Source organism: Pteronotus mesoamericanus, unplaced genomic scaffold (assembly GCF_021234165.1).
Source record: "Pteronotus mesoamericanus isolate MK-2021 breed Mesoamerican mustached bat unplaced genomic scaffold, CSHL_Meso_final contig_178, whole genome shotgun sequence".
NCBI lineage: Eukaryota > Metazoa > Chordata > Mammalia > Chiroptera > Mormoopidae > Pteronotus > Pteronotus mesoamericanus.
The window spans coordinates 165,685-184,322 of record NW_026555074.1 but is presented as its reverse complement, the minus strand read 5'-3'; the positions used below and the strand labels follow the sequence as shown (position 1 = coordinate 184,322).

The 18,638-nt window shown below is 40.9% G+C and overlaps 2 protein-coding genes across 3 annotated transcripts in view; both read right to left on the bottom strand.

Annotated features, from left to right (window-relative positions):
• The window catches only part of CUL4B (cullin 4B), a 39,263-nt gene extending 22,795 nt beyond the window's left edge, over nucleotides 1-16,468 (bottom strand). Inside the window, exons 1-3 of one of the 2 annotated variants that reach the window (XM_054566675.1) lie at nucleotides 16,352-16,468; nucleotides 15,055-15,600; nucleotides 12,649-12,764 (exon numbers count right to left, since the gene is read on the bottom strand). In XM_054566675.1, coding sequence (XP_054422650.1) covers nucleotides 12,649-12,764; nucleotides 15,055-15,600; nucleotides 16,352-16,379 — 690 coding nt within the window. In that variant the 5' untranslated portion in view covers nucleotides 16,380-16,468. The remainder of the gene's footprint in view (nucleotides 1-12,648; nucleotides 12,765-15,054; nucleotides 15,601-16,351) is intronic. The other variant, XM_054566674.1, reaches the window with a different exon arrangement.
• Nucleotides 223-1,736, bottom strand: LOC129065419 (keratin, type I cytoskeletal 18-like). The gene is given in 3 exon segments (XM_054566670.1): nucleotides 223-1,065; nucleotides 1,067-1,145; nucleotides 1,147-1,736. Coding segments are annotated over 3 exon segments (1,512 nt in total).
• Nucleotides 16,469-18,638: the final 2,170 nt, after the last annotated feature.

The following is an 18,638-nucleotide window of genomic DNA, read 5'->3' as shown; positions in this document are numbered from 1 at the left end:
GAGAAAGAAATATATCAATTACTTTACACTTCACTAAAACTTTGGAAATCCCTGCAAGTTTGGTCTAGTATAATTATTACAAAACTAACCTCAGTTCACAGGCAGCTATTTACAGTAAAGAGGTTATCGAGTTATACAAGTCCCTTAAATAAAATTATCTTTTCACTTAAGCTCACAATCATTACTGGTAAAAATGCTATCTTAAGTCCTTTTTGAAGGTAATCAATTATAAAATAAGAATATTCCAGCAAGGTTTTGACCTTTATTCCTCCAAATCCTAGCTCCTCCCCTCCAAAATCTACAAGTCATATCAAAAATATGTTTGATTGGAGCAAAACAACACTCCAAATACTGGGTTGGTCGAAAAGTTAGTTCAGTTTTAAAGTAAAAATAAAAGGTACATTTTTCTTTCTGTTGTTCAATGAACTCTGAACTTTTTATTGGCCTCCTGCCTTCCCAAGGGATGCCCCACTTTTGCTGCTTTTCATGCCTCAAAACTCTGGTGTCATTGACCTCAGACACCACTTTGCCGTCCACATTTCTGAGGGTTGTGTACTTTTGGATGGTTTGTAAGGAGTGGCTCTTGTCCAGGGCGTCAACAGGATTGAAGTCCTCCCCTTCTTCCAATAGGTGGCGGTAGGTGGCAATCCCAGCCTCCAGCTTGACCTTGATGTGCAGCAGGGCCTCGTACTCCTGGGCCTGGCGCTGCCCCTCTGCCCGGGTCTGGGCCAGCGCTGCCTCCAGGCGCAACAGGATCCCACTGAGTTGTGCGCTCTGCACAGCATAGCGCATCTCTGCCTCCCTCAGGCTGTTCTCCAAACTGACCTTCAGATTTCTCATTGAGTCCAGGTCAGTCTCCAAGGACTGGACCATACGTCTCAGCTCTGTGAGTGTCACCTCAGCAGCACCTACCTCAGCAGTCTGTGTGGTGACCACTGGGGCGCTCCCCTCAGTCTGATGGGACCAGTACTTGTCTAGTTCCTCTTGGTTCTTCCGAGCCAGCTTCTCATATTGGGCCCGGAGTTCCGCCATGATTTTGCCCATGTCCTGAGATTTAGGGGCGGGCATCCAACTCCACGGTCAACCCAGAGCTGGCAATCTGGTTTTGTAGACCATTTACTTCCTCTTTGTGGTTCTCCTTCATGCAGGCGAGTGATATTGGTGTCATCAATGACCTTTTGGAGCCCACTGATGTCATGCTCCACAGACTGGCGCATGGCCAGCTCTATCTCATACTTGACTCTGAAGTCAGCAGCAGCAAGGTGGGCACTGCCAATCTGCAGAACGATGCGGGCATTGTGCACAGAATGTGCAAAGATCTGAGCCCTCAGGTCCTGGATGGTCTTGAAATAATGCCCCGAGTCTCTGACCTGGGGTCCCTTCTTCTCTAGGTGTTCCCGGATTTTGATCTCCAGTCTCCGGTTATCAGCCTCCAGGCTTCTCACCGTCTCCAGGTAGGAGGCCAGGTGGTCATTCAGGCATTGCATAGTCTCCTTCTCGCTCTGGATGCCTCCTATGCCCACCAGACTCACAGCCATCCCTATAGCCAGGCTACCAGATCCCCAGCTGCCCCGCATGCTGGTGGAGTGGGACACAGAGATCCAGGAGACCAAGCACCCAGTGCCTACATAGACGCTGGCCACACTGCTGACCAGCCGGACCCAGCGGCTGGGTGACTGCACGGAGCCCAAGGTCCAGTAGCTTGTAGAGAGGCTGGAGCGTGTGCTGAACCTCATATTGTTCAGGGAGGAAGGCAAGAAGCCGAGACTCAGGTTGAATCTACAGTCAAAAGGTACATTTTTCATTTTCATTAATAACTTTATTGAACAATGTAGTCACCATTTTGTTCCACTACCTTCTGCCATCTTTCAGGCAATATCATAATTCCATCTTCCCCAAACTTCCTAACTTTTTGAGCAAAGTACTGTTCCAGGTACCTTTTGCAGTCCTCCAGGGAATTGAAATTTTTTCCATTAAGAGAATTTTGTAAAGACTGAAATAAATGGAAATCTGAAGGTCCAACGCCTGGTGAATACGTGGATGTATCAGAACTTCCCAGCCACCTGTAACAGTTTTTGCCTGGTCATCAAAGAAACATGTGGTCTTGCCTTATTCTGATGAAAGATTATGCGTTTTCTGTTGACTAATTCCGGATGCTTTTCATGGAGTGCTGCTTTTAGTTGGTCTAACTGGGAGCAGTACTTGTTGGAATTAATCACTTGGTTTTCCAGAAGAAGCTCATAATAGAGGACTCCAGTCCAATCCCACCATATACACGATATCACCTTCTTTAAGACTGGCCTTTGGCGTGGTTGCTGGTGGTTTGTTTCGCTTGCCCCACAATCTATTCCATTCCACATTATTATAAAGTATCCACTTTTCATCACCTGTCAGAATTTGTTTTAAGAATGGAACATTTTCCTTACGTTTAGGTAGAAAATTACATGTGGAAATATTGTCAAGAAAGTTTTTTTCACTTAACTTATGTGGAACCCAAACATCAAAGTGATTAACATAACCAAGCTGGTACAAAGGATTTTTGATGTTTAATTTGGATATTTTAAGTATGCTGGCTATCTCCCACATTGGTATAATATTGATTGTTCTCAATTAATGTCCTGATTTGATTGCTATCCACTTTAACTGGCCTACCCGACCACGGAGCATCGTCAAGTGAGAAATCTCGGGCTTGAAACTTCACAAACCACTTCTGACACGTTCAGTCAGTCACAGCACCTTTTCCTTACACTGCACAAATCTTTGTGTTTCGGTTGTGTTTTCACCTTTCTTGAAATAATAAAGCATAATATACTTAAAATGTTGCATATTTTCTTCCATTTTCAATATTAAAATTCACCAATTTTGATAAGTTTTTTTATATGCTGACAAGATAGCTGTCACAATACAACCTAACAAAATTGTTTTGAATGAAGTTAAAGACAACTCGGCACTACTAGAACCATCTTACAGAAAAAAACAAATGAACCTTTTGGCCAACGCAATATAAACATGTAGCAAATGCAAAACTACAGAAATTGAAATTTGATGCTTTGGGGAATACAGGATTTGAGAAACAGCAAAGGCAAAGATTACATTTGGGAAAAAGAAAGGGATAGAAATGAGAGAAAACGAGAATAAAAAATAAAGAGGGTTAAAATAGGGATAAACAATACAAAGGGTGTAAAAATAAAGAATTAAACATAGTAATGCAGGAAATCTAGAAATTTTTCTAATTTAACAATGACAGAAATAAAAAAGATATTAAATTCCCACCAGGGTGATGAACTCTGGCCACTGGCCTAATAGGTTGCATCTTATTTCTCAAACCATATGTTTAAAGAAACAAAATACATTATGAAACTTTTCAAAAACTGATACAGCAATAAAATCTAAATTAACTCTTTTTACATTTAGTAAAAATGGCTAACATAAGATACTCAAAATATATCAAAAACTAAGAATTTACAGAAAGAAAGTCAGACAATGAAACCTAAATTATCTTACAATACATTTTACAGATAGTAAAAGGGGCTTAATTAAGATTAACATTATCAAGGCCTAAGAATTTATAGTTATGCATTTTTTCAAATGGAAAGGAAATTATTAATGAATAATTCAGTAAAAAGAGGAGCAATACATTCATCTATCAATGGATACCTAGGTTGTTTCCATATCTAGTCTATTGTCAATAATGCTACAGTGAACACAGGTGTTCATGTGTCTTTCCAAATTAGTGTTTTCATTTTCTTTGGATAAATACCCACAAGTGAAATTACTAGGTCATATGTCAGGTCCATTTTTAATTTTCTGAGGATCCTCCATACTGTCTTCCACAGTGGCTGCACTGATCTTCATTCTCCCCAACAGCGCAGGAGGGTTCCCTTTTCTCCACATCCTTGCCAACACTTATTTGTTGTCTTTTTGATAATAGCCATTCTGACAAGTATGAGGTGACATCTCATTGTGGTTTTAATTTGCATTTCCCTAATAAAGTGATGTTCCACCTTTTTCATCTCATGGTACACATAAACTAATTACTAAAATTCTGCAGCACACCAAAAACAATTTTTTTTTGCTGACCTGATCAAAAAAAAGTATAACTTTGATTCATTCACAGCAGATAGCTATTGTTGTATTGGCTGTTGTCATTTTTTTAATTTGACAATCTCAGGGAAAAGAGGTCAGTGCCCCTGACTAGATAGTCAGGTATTGCATGTTTTAAAAATTCTTGCAGCACACCAGTTGAAAATCACTGATCTAATGATTAGTGATGTTGAGCATCTTTTCGTGCGTCTGTTGGCCGTCTGTATGCCTCCTTTTGAAACAACCTAGATGATCATCACTAGATGAATGGATAAAAATGTGGTACACACACACACACACACACACAATGGAATATTAATCAGTCATAAAAAGAATGAAATCTTGCCATTTGTGACAACATGGATGGATCTAGAGGATATTATACTAAGTGAAATACGTCAGAGAAAGACAAATACCATATGACTTCACTTATATGTAGAATCTCAAAACAAAACAAATGAATAAACAAAACAGAAACAGACTCCTACAGAGAAACTGATAGTTGCCAAAGGGAAGGGGGGTTGAGGAATGGGTGAAAAAGGAGAAAGGGATTAAGAGGCACAAACATCCAGTTATAAAACAAATGTGTCATGGTGATGTAATATACAGCACAGGAAACACAGTCAGTAATATTGCAATAAATTTGTATGGTGATAGATGGTAACTAGACTCTTTGTGGTGATCATTTCATAAGGTATACAAATGCCAAATCATTATGTTGTATAGACCTTAAACTTATATGTCAACTATACTTTAATAAAAAAGTGGAGCAATACATAATGTGATACACTAAGCTTAAAAACATCAACAGAGTGACAAGTTAAACGTACATAGAATACAATATAGAATAGCTATCCATCTCTGCTAAGAATCTAACTGCTCTCCTATAACCATTGACTATTTTATTAAGCAACCAGATTTTACAATGGATAATAACCTATATACTGAGATGGAAGAACTATTTCCTTCCAGTCTTGTGGTCATCTCTCAACAAATGAATCATTAATAGAGGGTTCATGACTTAAGATTTATTTCACAAAAAGCTAACCAAACAAGAGTTCCTGTAATTAAAAGAGACAAATTATTTTAATCAGAATTGAAGTATGGACTAGGCTTACCTTCAAAGATAATGGCTAGACATTTATATTAAGAAAAAATGTAGCCCTGGCTGGTGTGGCTTGGTTGGAACATCGTTCCATAAACCAAAAGGTCACAGGTTTGATTCCCAGTCAGGGCACATGCCTAGGTTGTGGGTTTGTTCCCTGATTTGGGCACTTATGAGAGACAACCAACTGATGTTTCTCTCCTTCCTTCCCCTCTCTCTAAGCATGTCCTCTGGTAAGGATAAAAAAATAAATAAATGTTACACTTTCACATATAAAAACTGAGGCACTATACAAGTATGTAGCCACCTCCCAGAATGGTGGATGATCTAAAAACACTACACAGCTATTAATACAAAGGCTGAGAACATGAGGAAAATAACCCCATTATTTAACATATTACAGGGAATTCTGGTTAAGATGGTGGCATAGGTAGACAGGGCTCACCTCCTTGCACAACCACATCAAAATTACAACTAAATTATAGAACCGTCACTCAGAAATTGAATTGAATGGAAGTCTGACAACTACGGAATTAAAGAATCCACATCCATCCAGACTGGTAGGAGGGGCAGAGATGCAGGACAGACTGAACCCATATTCACATGTGCCAGATAAAAATTCAAGAGGGAGATCTCAGGAGCAAGGAGTCCCAGCCCCATAGCATGCCCCCAATCCAGGGTTCCAGTACCAGGAGGACACGTCCCCATGACTTCTGGCCACAAAAATCAGCAGGGATTGAAGAAACTTGTGGAGTCCCCAGCAGTTCCACTTAAAGAACCCACACACGGACTTACTCAGACTCACTTCCTCTGAGCTCTAGCACCAGGGTTGCAGCTTGAAAGGCACCAGTGGGATCAAGGGAAGAACTGAAGTGTCTGGGATCAAGGCAAGAACTGGAGGACAGCTTTCTCCCAGATAGAAAGGCGGGCAGAGACCACCATCCCTTTTCTGGGCCGTCCCGCCACAGCCATAGAGCCTGCAGGTGGGTGCCATATCCGAGACTCCATCAACCTGGTTAACGCTGTTTGCCCCACCTTGGAGATCCCGAAACTCAATCCTGCCCAACTTACTGGCCCACCAAACTGTTCCCCATGACTCTTCCATATGAATGCCTGGTCTTGGCTCATGCCTCACAACTTCCTAAATCCTATCAAAGAAGGAACAGCTGGCCTCAGTAAACTCCCAGCCCCCAAACTTCTTGCCACATGACCCCAGGACTGGCACCACTAGCAGCCAGCCCAGATTCACAGCTTGGGTTGCCTGGGAATCTCCAAGCCCAGCACAAGTAGCAGCCATCTCAGATTGCTTTATAGCTCAGGCAGGGTGGCCCCAGGCAAAACACAGGTTGGGGCAGACCTTGGCCTGCACCACCCAGAAAACCCCAGGGCCTGAGCACCCAGTGGACAGCTACAGACCACATCGGAGCAACACCACCCTACCCCTCCATAGCTGATCCTCCACAGAGGGCGGAGGTTGGTAGTCAATGGTCACAGCCAGTCCTTGCAGCTGACTGGCCTGGGTAAATCCCTCCCACTGACCTGCCAACAGCAACCAAAGCTCAACTACAAGAGCAGGGTATACTTAGCCCACACAGAGGATTTACCTCGAGTACCCAGCTTGGGTGATATGAAAGGCTGTGCCACAGGACCCTACAGGACACCTACAATATTAGGCTATGATACCAAGACAGGAAGGAATAGCAGCTCTACCTAATACATAGAAACATACTCAGGGAGGCTGCCAAAATGAGGAGACAAAGAAACATGGCCCAAATGAAAGAACATATCAAAACACCAGAAAAAGAACTAAACGAAATGGAAATGAACAATCTATCAGATGCAGAGTTCAGAACACTGGTTATAAGGATGCTCAAGGAACTTAGTGAGGACCTCAAAAGCATAAAGAAGATCCAGTGAGAAATGAACGATACACTAATTGAAATAAAAAACAATTTACAGGGAAACAACAGTAGAGGGGATGAAGCCAAGAATCAAATCAATGACTTGGAACATAAGGAAACCAAAAAACAACAGATGAGAACAAGAAGAAAAAAGAATCCGAGAAAACGAGGACAGTGTAAGCAGCCCGTGGGACAACTTCAAGCATTCCAACACTGATATCATCGGGGTGTCAGAAGGAGAAGAGGAAGAGTAAGAAATTGGAAAACTATTTGAAAAAATAATAAAGGAAAACTTCCTTAATTTGGTGATGGAAACAGATATGGAAGTCCAGGAAGCACAGAGAGTCCCAAACAAGATGGATGCAAAGAGGCCCACACCAAGACCACACCATAATTAAAAGGCCAAAGGTTAAAGATAAAGAGAATCTTAAAAGCAGCAAGAGAAAAGCAGTTAGTTACCTACAGGAGAGTCCCCATAAGACTGTCAGCTGATTTCTCAAAAGAAATTTTGCAGGCTAGACAGGGTTGGCAAGAAATACTCAAAGTCTTGAAAAGCAGGGACTACAGCCAAGACTGCTCTGCCCAGCAAAGCTGTCATTTAGAATTGAAGGGCAGATAGAGCTTCCCAGACAAGGAAAAACTAAAGGAGTTAATCATCACCAAGCCATTATTATATGAAATGTTAAGATATATTTAAGGGACATATTTAAGAAAAAGAATATCAAAACTATGAACAGTAAAGATAAAGGCAATAAAGATATGTCTATCAACAATTGAGCCCTGGCTGGTGTGGCTGGCCTGCCAACTGGTTCAGTTTCTGGTCAGGGCACATGCCTGGGTTGTGGGCCAGGTCCCCAGTGGGAGCGTGCAGGGAGCAGGGGCTGTCACACACTGATGTTTCTCTCCCTCTCTTTCTCCTTCCCCTTCCCTCTCTCTAAAAATAAATAAAATCTTTAAAAATGATTGAATGTAAAAAACAAACTAAGCAAACAAGAACAGAGACAGAATCACTGATATGAAGAGCATTTTGATGGTTGCCAGATGGGGTGTGACGGAATAGGTGAAGAGATGAAGGAATTAAGAAGTACAAATAGGTAGTTACAAAATAGCCATGAGAATGTAAAGTACAGTAAAGGATATAGAGTAGCCAAAGTCTCGTATACACGATCCATGGACATAAACAATGCTGTGGGAATTGCCTGAGGGAGTGGGGTGTGTTGGGTGGAGCGGGGCAAAAGGGGTAAAAATAGGGACAACTGTAACACACAATTAATAAAATATAATTTTAAATTATTATAAAATTAAAGATTTACTTTGTAAAACTCAAATGCCAATGCCAGAATTCCAATTATTCACAAGCTGCCACATGTAAAAAGAAGATACATTTTCTATACTCACCCAAGGATATTTACATTGACTTTAGAGAGAGAGAGAGAAACACTAATGCAAGAGAAACATCGATCATTTGCTTCCTGCACGCACTCTGATGGAGATCGAACCTGCAACCTGGGTATGTGCCCTGACCAGGGATCAAACCTGCAACCTATCAGTGCACAAGACAATGATCTAACCAACTGAGCCACCCGGCCAGGGCCAAGATACATTCTTGAGAAAGTACAGAGGGAGATTGTTCCTAGAGAGCTCCTCTCTTTTTCTATTATTTTTTTCAATTTGTCTAATGGTGTCCACTGATACATATTTAGAATGTAAACTATGTAGCAGCCAGCTGTTCTGGCTAAGTGTGGATTTAGAATTTGAAAACATGTGTGGCTTTAGAGCTGTATAATGAAATATAATCTAAGATAAAAATATCTTTTTTTAAAGACTTACATATTTATCATCATCATCATCAATGATACCAGCATATATTGCAGGCACTGTAGTAATTTTTTCAGTATTTTATTTATTATTAAACACACCTGCAAAATATAGGCTGTGTTAGTTTTCCCCATTTTGCAAATGAGGAAACCAAGGCTTAGAGAAGTATGAGTGGCAGATCTCTAATCTAAAGTGGGCTTATTAACTCAAAAGCAGTGCATTTAACCATACTCCTATTTGTAGGTGATTAAAAACAAGCAAACAAAAAAAAAATCCAAACCAAAACAATATTAACCACTGCCTCACTCTTGCAGGGTTCAAGACTGTCAAGGAAAGGTAATTTTTATACTCAGGTATAATTCTCATTTAAAAACCACTTTTAGCCCTGGCTAGTGTGGCTCAGCGGACTGAGCGCCTGCCTGAGAATCAAAGGATCACCAGTTCGGTTCCCAGTCAGGGCAGGTGCCTGTGTTGCAGGCCAGGTCCCCAGCAGGGGGCACATGAGAGGCAACCACACACCGATGTTTCTTTACCTCTCTTCCTCTCTTCCCCTCTCTCTAAAAATAAATAAATAAAATCTTTTAAAACTGTAAAAAATTTTTTAAAAGACAACCTTTGCTTACTGCAAATGCACTCAGAGGAGCATGTGCTTTTCCAGAAATTAAAAACTTAGGAGGCAGTACATGCAATCCACACTAGAGACTTCCATACTTAAGCTTTAAAGCAAAATGGTTTTGCATACACGGAAAAAAGTTCTGCACAAATATATGCCAAATAAGTGGCCGCTACATCAGGGACAGAGAGGGGATCAGATGGAAAAATGAGAGGTTTGGAGAACTTTTGTTTGGTATACTACATACTTGTATAGTGTTTCAATTTTAGGAGAGTACTATTAAATTACATTTCAACCAGTCAAAAATCAAACAAACACCTGAAATCCAGATGGTATGAAGTAATTTTACTCCCTTTATCCTTTTATCCTTGTTTTTGAAGTTGAACATCTCAAAATAATCTTTCTGAGAATCCAAAGGAGCATTTATAAGTTATGATCAAAAACAACAAAAGAGCTAGACACAAATGCTTTCGAATTTATTATTGCAGATGTAGTAAATTACTATGCAAAATGCAAGTACTGGAAAGTTATAACACTGATTTTAAGCTAGAGAAATGCAATTGAACAACAGCAGGTAATATTTGTGAAGTACAAGAAAGAAAAAACAGAAAAAATATGTTATGAGCTCTTGAAACATAAATGGATTTAATAATCAATTTATCAGGAAAAATACTTTTGATCCTGAAAGCTCTAGAAAAATACTCAAGGCAAACAAGGTAAATTAACAACCACAATCAATACATCATAAATATGAACTATACAAAGTAACACATTACTGAAACTAAAGATACTGAACACAGTGTATCAAAATAAAAACACTATGTATGCCCAAATGAAAAAAAAAACCTTCTTTGATGACAGTTTTTTTTTCCCTAAAGTAAAACTATTTATTTGCTTTAAACACTACACTACAGAGGTATTTGAAGTGCTGTAGTAAATTAGTGAGGCAGCACAGTAGGGAAAGTACACTGAAGGAGAAACTTGGGCATCTTAGTTTGAATCCCTTACTCTGGCAATATATCACTCTGGGCACATTATTTAACTTCCTTGAGACTCGGTTTCATCCTTGGTGGAATATGGGTAATAATTACTACCCTGTCTACTTCACAAAGAGTTTCTATAATGCTTAAATGAGATAATATGAGATGAGTCTTTGTAGGCTGCCATGCACACAACACAAAGATATTGGACCACACGATCTCTTAAGGCCTTTCCAAGTTTAATTCTGTAATTCTACTTTTATTATTGTACAACTTGGGAGCCATGTAAGTAATATACCAACATAGCCAAATGAGGTGTGTTTATCCCGAAGTAATAGCCTAGGTACTACTGCCACCTGACACTTACATTGCATTATACTTATGACATTACCAGCATTGTAATGCTTATGATATTACATAGCATTATTACCATGTTGGGCATTGTTCTGAACGTTTTGCATGCATTGACTCATTTAGTTTTTACAGCAACAGAAATTGGTGATCTCAATTAACAAATTACAAATGAAAAAGCCACACTGTGTCTTATGAAAAAGTTTGACTTATATTTCTATATCGTAGTGCGTCAAGGTATTTTTCACATTTTATTTGATTCTTATAAGCAAGCCCATGAGGTAAACAGGACAGGCATTCTTTCCCCTGTTTTATAGAGAATAAAACTGAAGCTGAGGGAGGTTTAGTTCCTTGCCCAAGATCCGAAGGGTAATAGCAGCCAAAACTAGATCCCAAACCTCTGTCTTCTTACTCCTAATCCAAGGTTTGTCCATCACCATACTGCCTCGCAACTAAAATAGATGAAAACTATGAATTTTGATAAATTGAACAACATAAATTATTACAAGGTACTCATTAATACAAAAAGTCACGCTACTGCCTTGGCTGGGTGGCTCAGTTGGTTGGAGCATCGTCCCGTGTACCAAAGGGTTAGAGGTTAGATTCCTGGTCAGGGCATATACCTAGGTTGCAGGTTCCATCCCCCGTTGGGGAGCATATGGGAGGCAACTGACTGACCTTTCTCTCTCACTGTCTTTCCCTTCCTCTCTCTCTAAAATCAATAAACATATCCTTGGCTTTGGTAAGGAGTAAAAAAAAAAAAAAAAAAAAAAAAACCTCAAAGGTACTGGACTCTGAAATATGTTTTTATACGAAACTGTGGATGCTATAATGGAAAATAACTTCTTCAATTGGTTGTGTCGAAAATACAGTAGAATAAAATATCTTGGTAGCAAGAAGTGTAAATCAGTAATTGCCCTTAACAGTATATTTAAATTAAACACTTCAAGTACAGACTCATTTGTTAAGCAAAAGAAACACAACGGAACCAAGTTGCTGAGCTACAACCTGCAGCTCATTTTTTGGCTAAGGTGTGTCTTGTAGACCAGGAGGTAAGAGAAACATAAAAAGAAAAAAGTAACAGCAAAAGACTAATAGGAGGGAGGCAGAAAAGGCAGATACATGGAGAATATCTGCATTTCTTGGAGCACTTTCCTATATGTAACTTAGCAAGAAGGACTACAACAGAGTATGTCACCTGAAATCATCTTTGGGATTCAAGGCATAGGTATAATTTCTATTACACCAAAGTACTCCTAATTGTAAATCCTAATCAGAAGGGTCCAAGATAAGCCCAATTTATATCAATACGACTGTACTCATAATTTATTAAAAGTGTGCATAGCCATAGATGCTGTGGCTCAGTGGATTGAGCGTCGGCCCACGAACCTAAGGGTCGCTGTTCAATTCCCAGTGTAGGGCCCATGCCTGGGTTGCAGGCCAGGTCCCCAGCAGGGGGTGCGCAAAATGCAACCACACATTGATGTTTCTCTTCCTCTCTTTCTCCCTCTTCCCCTCTCTAAAAATAAATCTTTTTTAAAAAGTGTGTATAATTTAATCAAGAAATTGTAATTAGAAAGCCAAAAGGTGACATGAGAATCCATATCAGGGGGAACATTTTGTAAAGTATATGACTATCTAACCACTATGTGTATACCTGAAACCAATACAAAATAATATTAAACTGTAATTGAAAAAAGTAAAAAATTTAAAAAAAGGTTAAAAAAGAAAGTAAAAACCATATATATCCACCTTCATTTATGCTGTCCAAATCTGGTTATCCACATTAATACATACCTGATAGAGTTCTTCTAAATTGTACTTAATTGAAGTGCTATTCTGGATAGCTTCCACCGCTTCCTTCAGTTTCTGCCATGTTTCATCTGTGTAGTTTTCTGGTAATTTAGGCTTATCTAGAAAGGATGTAAAAGGTTGATATGAGAATAATATGTAGAACAGAACAGAAGGATCCATAAAATACAGTATTACTACTTTTAAGGGTAAACTGTGATCTTTATAATTATTCTTCCCAAATTTTAAAGTAACCACTGTATTTAGGCTCAATATAAAGAATAAAATTTGAAATGCCAGAATACTATTTGTCATTTTGACTCATCTATTAAAATTGAAGGTAACTTTTTTTCCTCTTATTGACTGTAGTGCTTCAAAAAATAAAAATTCAAGAATGGAAGATAAAAAATAGCATGCCTGGTCTTATTTCATCATGTGTAAAACTCCAGTCAACGCCAATTTTGTACCTGAGATTTAAAATACTGAGTACCTATTATGTACAAGGTACTTTATAAACATTTTAATTCCCCTAATAATGCCCTGAGCAAGGTATTATTATCCCTATTTTGCAACTGAGAAAACTGAGGCTGGAAGTTTCATTTAGTAAGGTTTGTCCAAGGTCAACATAGCCGGTCAGTGGCAAAATTGGGATTCTAATCCCAGTCTGTTTAACTCCCCCATTTACATAGCATCTGTAGAAATGGAGAGAACCATTTTTAATTTGGGTTTGAATTTAAACTACATTTATGAGCAGAACGAAATTAAAAAAAAAATTAAAGCACCGAAATGACTCCAGAACCTAGGTAGCATTTTCAGAATGGCTTTAAACCTCCTTTACCAGCAATAAGTATTGTTTTAATTAAAACATCCAAATGCCACCCTGGCTGGTGTGGCTCAGTGGATTGAATGCCAGCCTGTGAACCAAAGGGTCGCCGGTTCGATTCCCAGTCAGGACACATGCCTGGGTTGTGGGCCAGGTCCCCACTGGGGGGCGCACGAGAGGCAACTGCACATTGATGTTTCTCTTCCTCTCTCCCTCCCTTCCCCTCTCTCTAAAAATAAATAAAGAAAATCATTTTAAAAATCCAAACGCCTTAATAATGTGTGCTTAGTTTAAGAGGGACAGGAAAAAAAATCAAAACAAAGTCTCTGAAACCAGTATGCAAATGCATTTAGGATCATAGCTCATCTCTTTAAAAATTCTCAGCTATTAAATCGATATATTTTAAGTGAAACAATGAACACATTAGTAAGTTACATCTTATATTTACTTTAGAAAGGTCTACTATTAAATCAGGAAGATTACAACACTCCTGAGAGCCTGGGAATGGGACAGGAGTAATAAGAGAAAAGAAAAGGTTAAAAATAAACAAAACTATAACGCTCTGCTTAAGACAAAATAGAGCATATTCCTTATTTCCACACTTATGTTGAAAACACAAGCATGGAAAATCTAATTTTCTCAATACTGATATTTAGTCACAAGGCACTTATCTGGTAAACGTTACTTTAGTTCATTCATTTACTTCTGTATTTAATAAACACTTTAGCATCTATTACCTGCCAGTTAAGTGTTGAAAAAGTAAGTCAGAAAAATAGAAACAGTCAACAGATACAAAGTAGTTCAGCTCAAGTTGACATTTTTTAATTGCTAATTTTATATTTGTATCAATATAAAATTTTGAATCCAAAATACTCTCAATCACATATCTCAAATACAAAAATGAACAAATTTTCCGAAAAGCTGCAGTCAGTACTTTAAAACCCATTTTAATGGTAAAATATAGATGTACTAATTGTTCCTATCTTTTCACCAGTGGTACACAGTTACTACTTCTGTGTATACAAACCCTACCTTTGGAAACAAATGCAGAGATCATAAATATTTTTCTCCAAATATTGTTTCCACAAATGAGTTTCAAGAATATAGTATTCAACACTATAAGTCTAACTATAAATCTTCTTTGAGCATGGAAAGATCATCATTGCTACCTGCATTTCTAGGGACTGGAGAATGTGGCCTACTGGAACACAAAAATAAAAATCCCATCAGTGCCAAAACTAACTATGCACCTGAAATAAAGGTCTTTAGAATACAAATTTCTCACCTGTAAAATCCCGATCACTCATACCGATTGTCAGTGTTGTAAGAAATAACAGATTAGATACAATAGACTGAGACAGACCTCAGAATCCTGCACAGAAACACTCGCTGTACGCTTCAGCACAAGGATACCAACCACCCCCGGAAAACGAACCCTCCACCCAAAAAAGGACCTCCCTCCACCTCATTGATTATGCATAACACATTAGTCCACCTCTATACTGTTTAATATATTAACATAAACAGAACACGTGACCGCTCAAGTGTCAAATCCTTAGTAGGTGATTATGGATTTTGGCTTTGGTTACCTTTAAAGTTCTTGATCACTAACTTCTTAGCAGAGCCAGGCTTGCTGTTAGCAAAGCTAGAGACGGTGGTAGAAGATTTAGCCAGGCCGTTTGCGTGATGCACCGAAGCCACAGAGGAGATTAATATACTCTTATTTTTAAGTTGCTGCTGCTGAGATGTTGCAGCAGTTGGTGAAGATGAGGAGGAGGAAGAGGAGGATTCCTCAGCCATCTTCGCATCAAACCCTACAAACTCCAGGGTGTCTTCAAAACGCAGCTTCTTCTGTATCGGTACGTGGCTGGAAGCAGCCAACGAAACCCCCACGCAGAAAGACGAGGTTGAAGGGGATGCCGAATCCCTAGGTTGTAAAGGAGGAGTGGAAGAGGAGGGAGAGGTGGAATCAAAGTCTTCTCTCTCGTTACTACTGTTACTGCTGCTACTGCTGCTGCTGCTGTTTAACTTTCTCTTCTTGGCAGAGGTGGGCGGAGTGGTGCTGGTATTACCATCAGTGGCAGATCTGACCTCCTGAGCAGCAGCAGCAGCTGAGGGATTGGGGGAAGAAAAACCTGTTGGAAACATGAAAATAGCGGGGTCAACAGGCAGAGGAGCATCAAAAACCTACGTTTATATGCCTGCGTGCGTGTAGGAGAGAAGGTGGCAATGCTCGAGGGGGAAGGGAAGAAAGAAGAGAGGAGAAACACAGAGGACGAGAAGGAAAGTGAAGGGGGGGCTACACCGGGGGAATGGGAGGGTTTGGGAAGGCGGATAGGCTGACACCAGGAGTGAGCAGAACAAGGGGGGAGAGCGAATGAGAAGGCAGACAGGTAAACGGCCGTGCCGTCCCCCTTTCCTGCTTTTTGGTCTCTCTCCCCCCTTTCTGCTGGAGCGACTCAGTGAGTCTGTGAGGCTGCAGCTCCTCCTCCTTTTCTCCCTCTCTTTGGGAGGGGAGATGCCGTGGTTGGGGGGAGGGGGGAAGAGAGGCAAGGCTTGTTATTGTCAATAGCACAAGAGGCTAAAGATGGCGCCACTTCCGGTCACGCGGCAGCGAGGGCGGGGCGGTGTCTGTCCGGAGGGTAGGAGGGGGGTGGAGTGAAGCACTGCGGGCTCCAGGGGGGCGGGGGCGCTGGCTGGCGGCGAGGCGGCGGGAAAGCAGCGGCAGAGGCGCCCGAGATGCTCCGGCTCTTGGGCTCCCGCTCGCTCTCTTCTCTCGGTCTGCCGCCCCCCTTCCCAGGCAGCGCTGTCCTCCCCCGTTCCACGGATAACTCCCACCCCCTCCTTTACGGTCCCGCGGGAAGCTTCGCGCCGCAGCGCCCTTACCGGAAGTGACTGAGGAGACACTTTTCATAGCGCCCAGATCCTGAAGCCCCCAGGTCCGCAGGACTGGGGGGGAGGGGGAAAAGGGGGGTAAGAGAAGTGGACCGGGAGGAGGGGCGGGCCTTCGAGACACCTTCGGAGCTCCTGATTGGAGCTTTCTGAACGCGAGGCCGGCGGGGGTAGAGGTGGGGGGGGAGAAAGGTGGTGAGAGAGGGAGCGGGAAGGAGCCTGAAGGGGAGGGAAGGTGGTGACGGTGAGGGGCGGGGTGAGCTAGCTGGGAAAATAGGGGAGGAGGGAGAGAGGGATGGAGGAAGGGAGGAAGTAAAAAGTAAGGGAAAGAGAGAATGGAAACTTTGAAAGAGATAAAGGAATAAGGAGGGCTTGCAAGGCCAGGGAGGGAGTAATCCCAAATGGAGAAAAACATAATCAGGCCGTTATGTGGACTGCTAGGGAGGAATGTCAGGAGGTTAAGCTAGGAAAGGAAAAGAAACAGTTTAGATAGCAAGGAAAGGAGTTTCCTATTCGGTTGAGTTATAAATTGCTTCTCTTTTATGTCAAGGACACCAATGACCCGGTACTGAATATGGCTGAGTTTTTGTCCCTTTTTCAGTAATGTAGCTTCAAACCCTTTTCACTTCCTACCAGGAGCATTTTCCAAGATGGCTGGCCAGAGTTAAGGGTGCATTCTAAGGCCAGGAAACAGGAAGGTAACACCCCCCGCCCCCCCGCACACACACCTACAACACACCTACAACCCAGGTCCAACCCTGACCCCATCAGTCATTAACCTGGTAGTTTACATACTAAAAGCCACTTATGTTACCAAATCTCCGCTCATACAATTTGTCTCTAAGAATAAATGTTAGGAGAATATTGGCAAAAGTCAGTGTTTTCTACCAATGTATTCCACGAGCCAAAATTTTTAAATGGATCACTCATGAGAACAAACGTCAATCTGGTTAAATTAGCAACAATAAACCATGTAAATGTTCTGTTGGGAGTTTGTGTTAATTCGAGGGCATTGGGAGGGGGTGCAGAGAACACCGCCAGGGGAGAGCAATGGCCGGGGAATGGGGACAACTGTAATTGAACAACAATAAAAAAAATAAAACTGTGTTTTCAACCTGTTGATCATTCTATCCGCAGAAACACTGAACGAGTATGTATTGAAAGACTTTATATGCCACAAACCATACCAGATCCCTGCCATTGAGAAGCCAGTGGGGAGAGATACTTTCAAAACTAATTTCCATAACAGTACTATTAACAGATGTACAAAGTGCTGTGGAAACAGGTGAAACAAGATATTTAGGGGAACTTTGTAATAGAGTTTCACAGAAGAATTGAAGTTTATTCTGGGTCTCTAAGTGAGAGTGGCCAAAAAAGACAAGAGGAGAGGGGATAAAAGGCATCCTGAGTAGTGGAAACAGAGAAAGGAGGAAGTTGTGAAAGGGCCTGGCCTGTTTATAGAAATATGGAAAGTAGGATGTCTGGTCTGAAGTAAGGAAGATGAACCTCAAGAGTACCTAGCACAGAAAACCAAAAATTCTGGAGTCTGTCCTGTGGACTGGGATAGCATGGAAACCAGCAAGTTAAGCTGGGCTTTTCAAAGCAGGGGAGTGAAAGGCAGAAGATGTATGCGCTCTTAAGAGAAACCAGAGTATAAATGGCGATGGAAAGAAACTTGACGTCGGGTGGTGAATACACAGTACAGTGTACAGATACTGTGTTCTGGAATTGTGCACCTGAAACCTGTATAATTTTGTTAACCACTGCCACCCCAATAAGTTCAATAAAAAGCAAAGAAAATACAAGCAAGGGAGTGACAGGATTGTGGGTGAAGTAAAAGCAGTTTGTATCCTATAATTTGAGATAGACCGGTCAGAACCCTAAGAATAAGTCAATTTGTTTACACAGGCTCACTTTGTTTTTGTCTTGAAAAGTCCTTGGTTAAAATGCAAATCCTCCTAGAAAAGGTACCATCTTGGGGACTCTATCAGTTTTGTGCTGTTTGATGAGCCAGCTGAGAGCAATGCTCTAGTGGAACTTAGGCTCCAGGGCCACCAAAAAGGGAGATAGAGACCTGAAAGGGGGGGAAGATGGACTCCTGTCTCTTTGAATGTACCACGTTGTCCTTGCTGCCTAATGTGAGACTGTAAACACTTAAGACCAGGGAAGGTATCCTAAAACATTAAACCCTCCTTTATTGTGCCTCACATTTTCACAAGATGCCGAATAACTGTGTAAATGCAGAGTAAATTCTTATTGAATTGAATATTTCATTGAATAA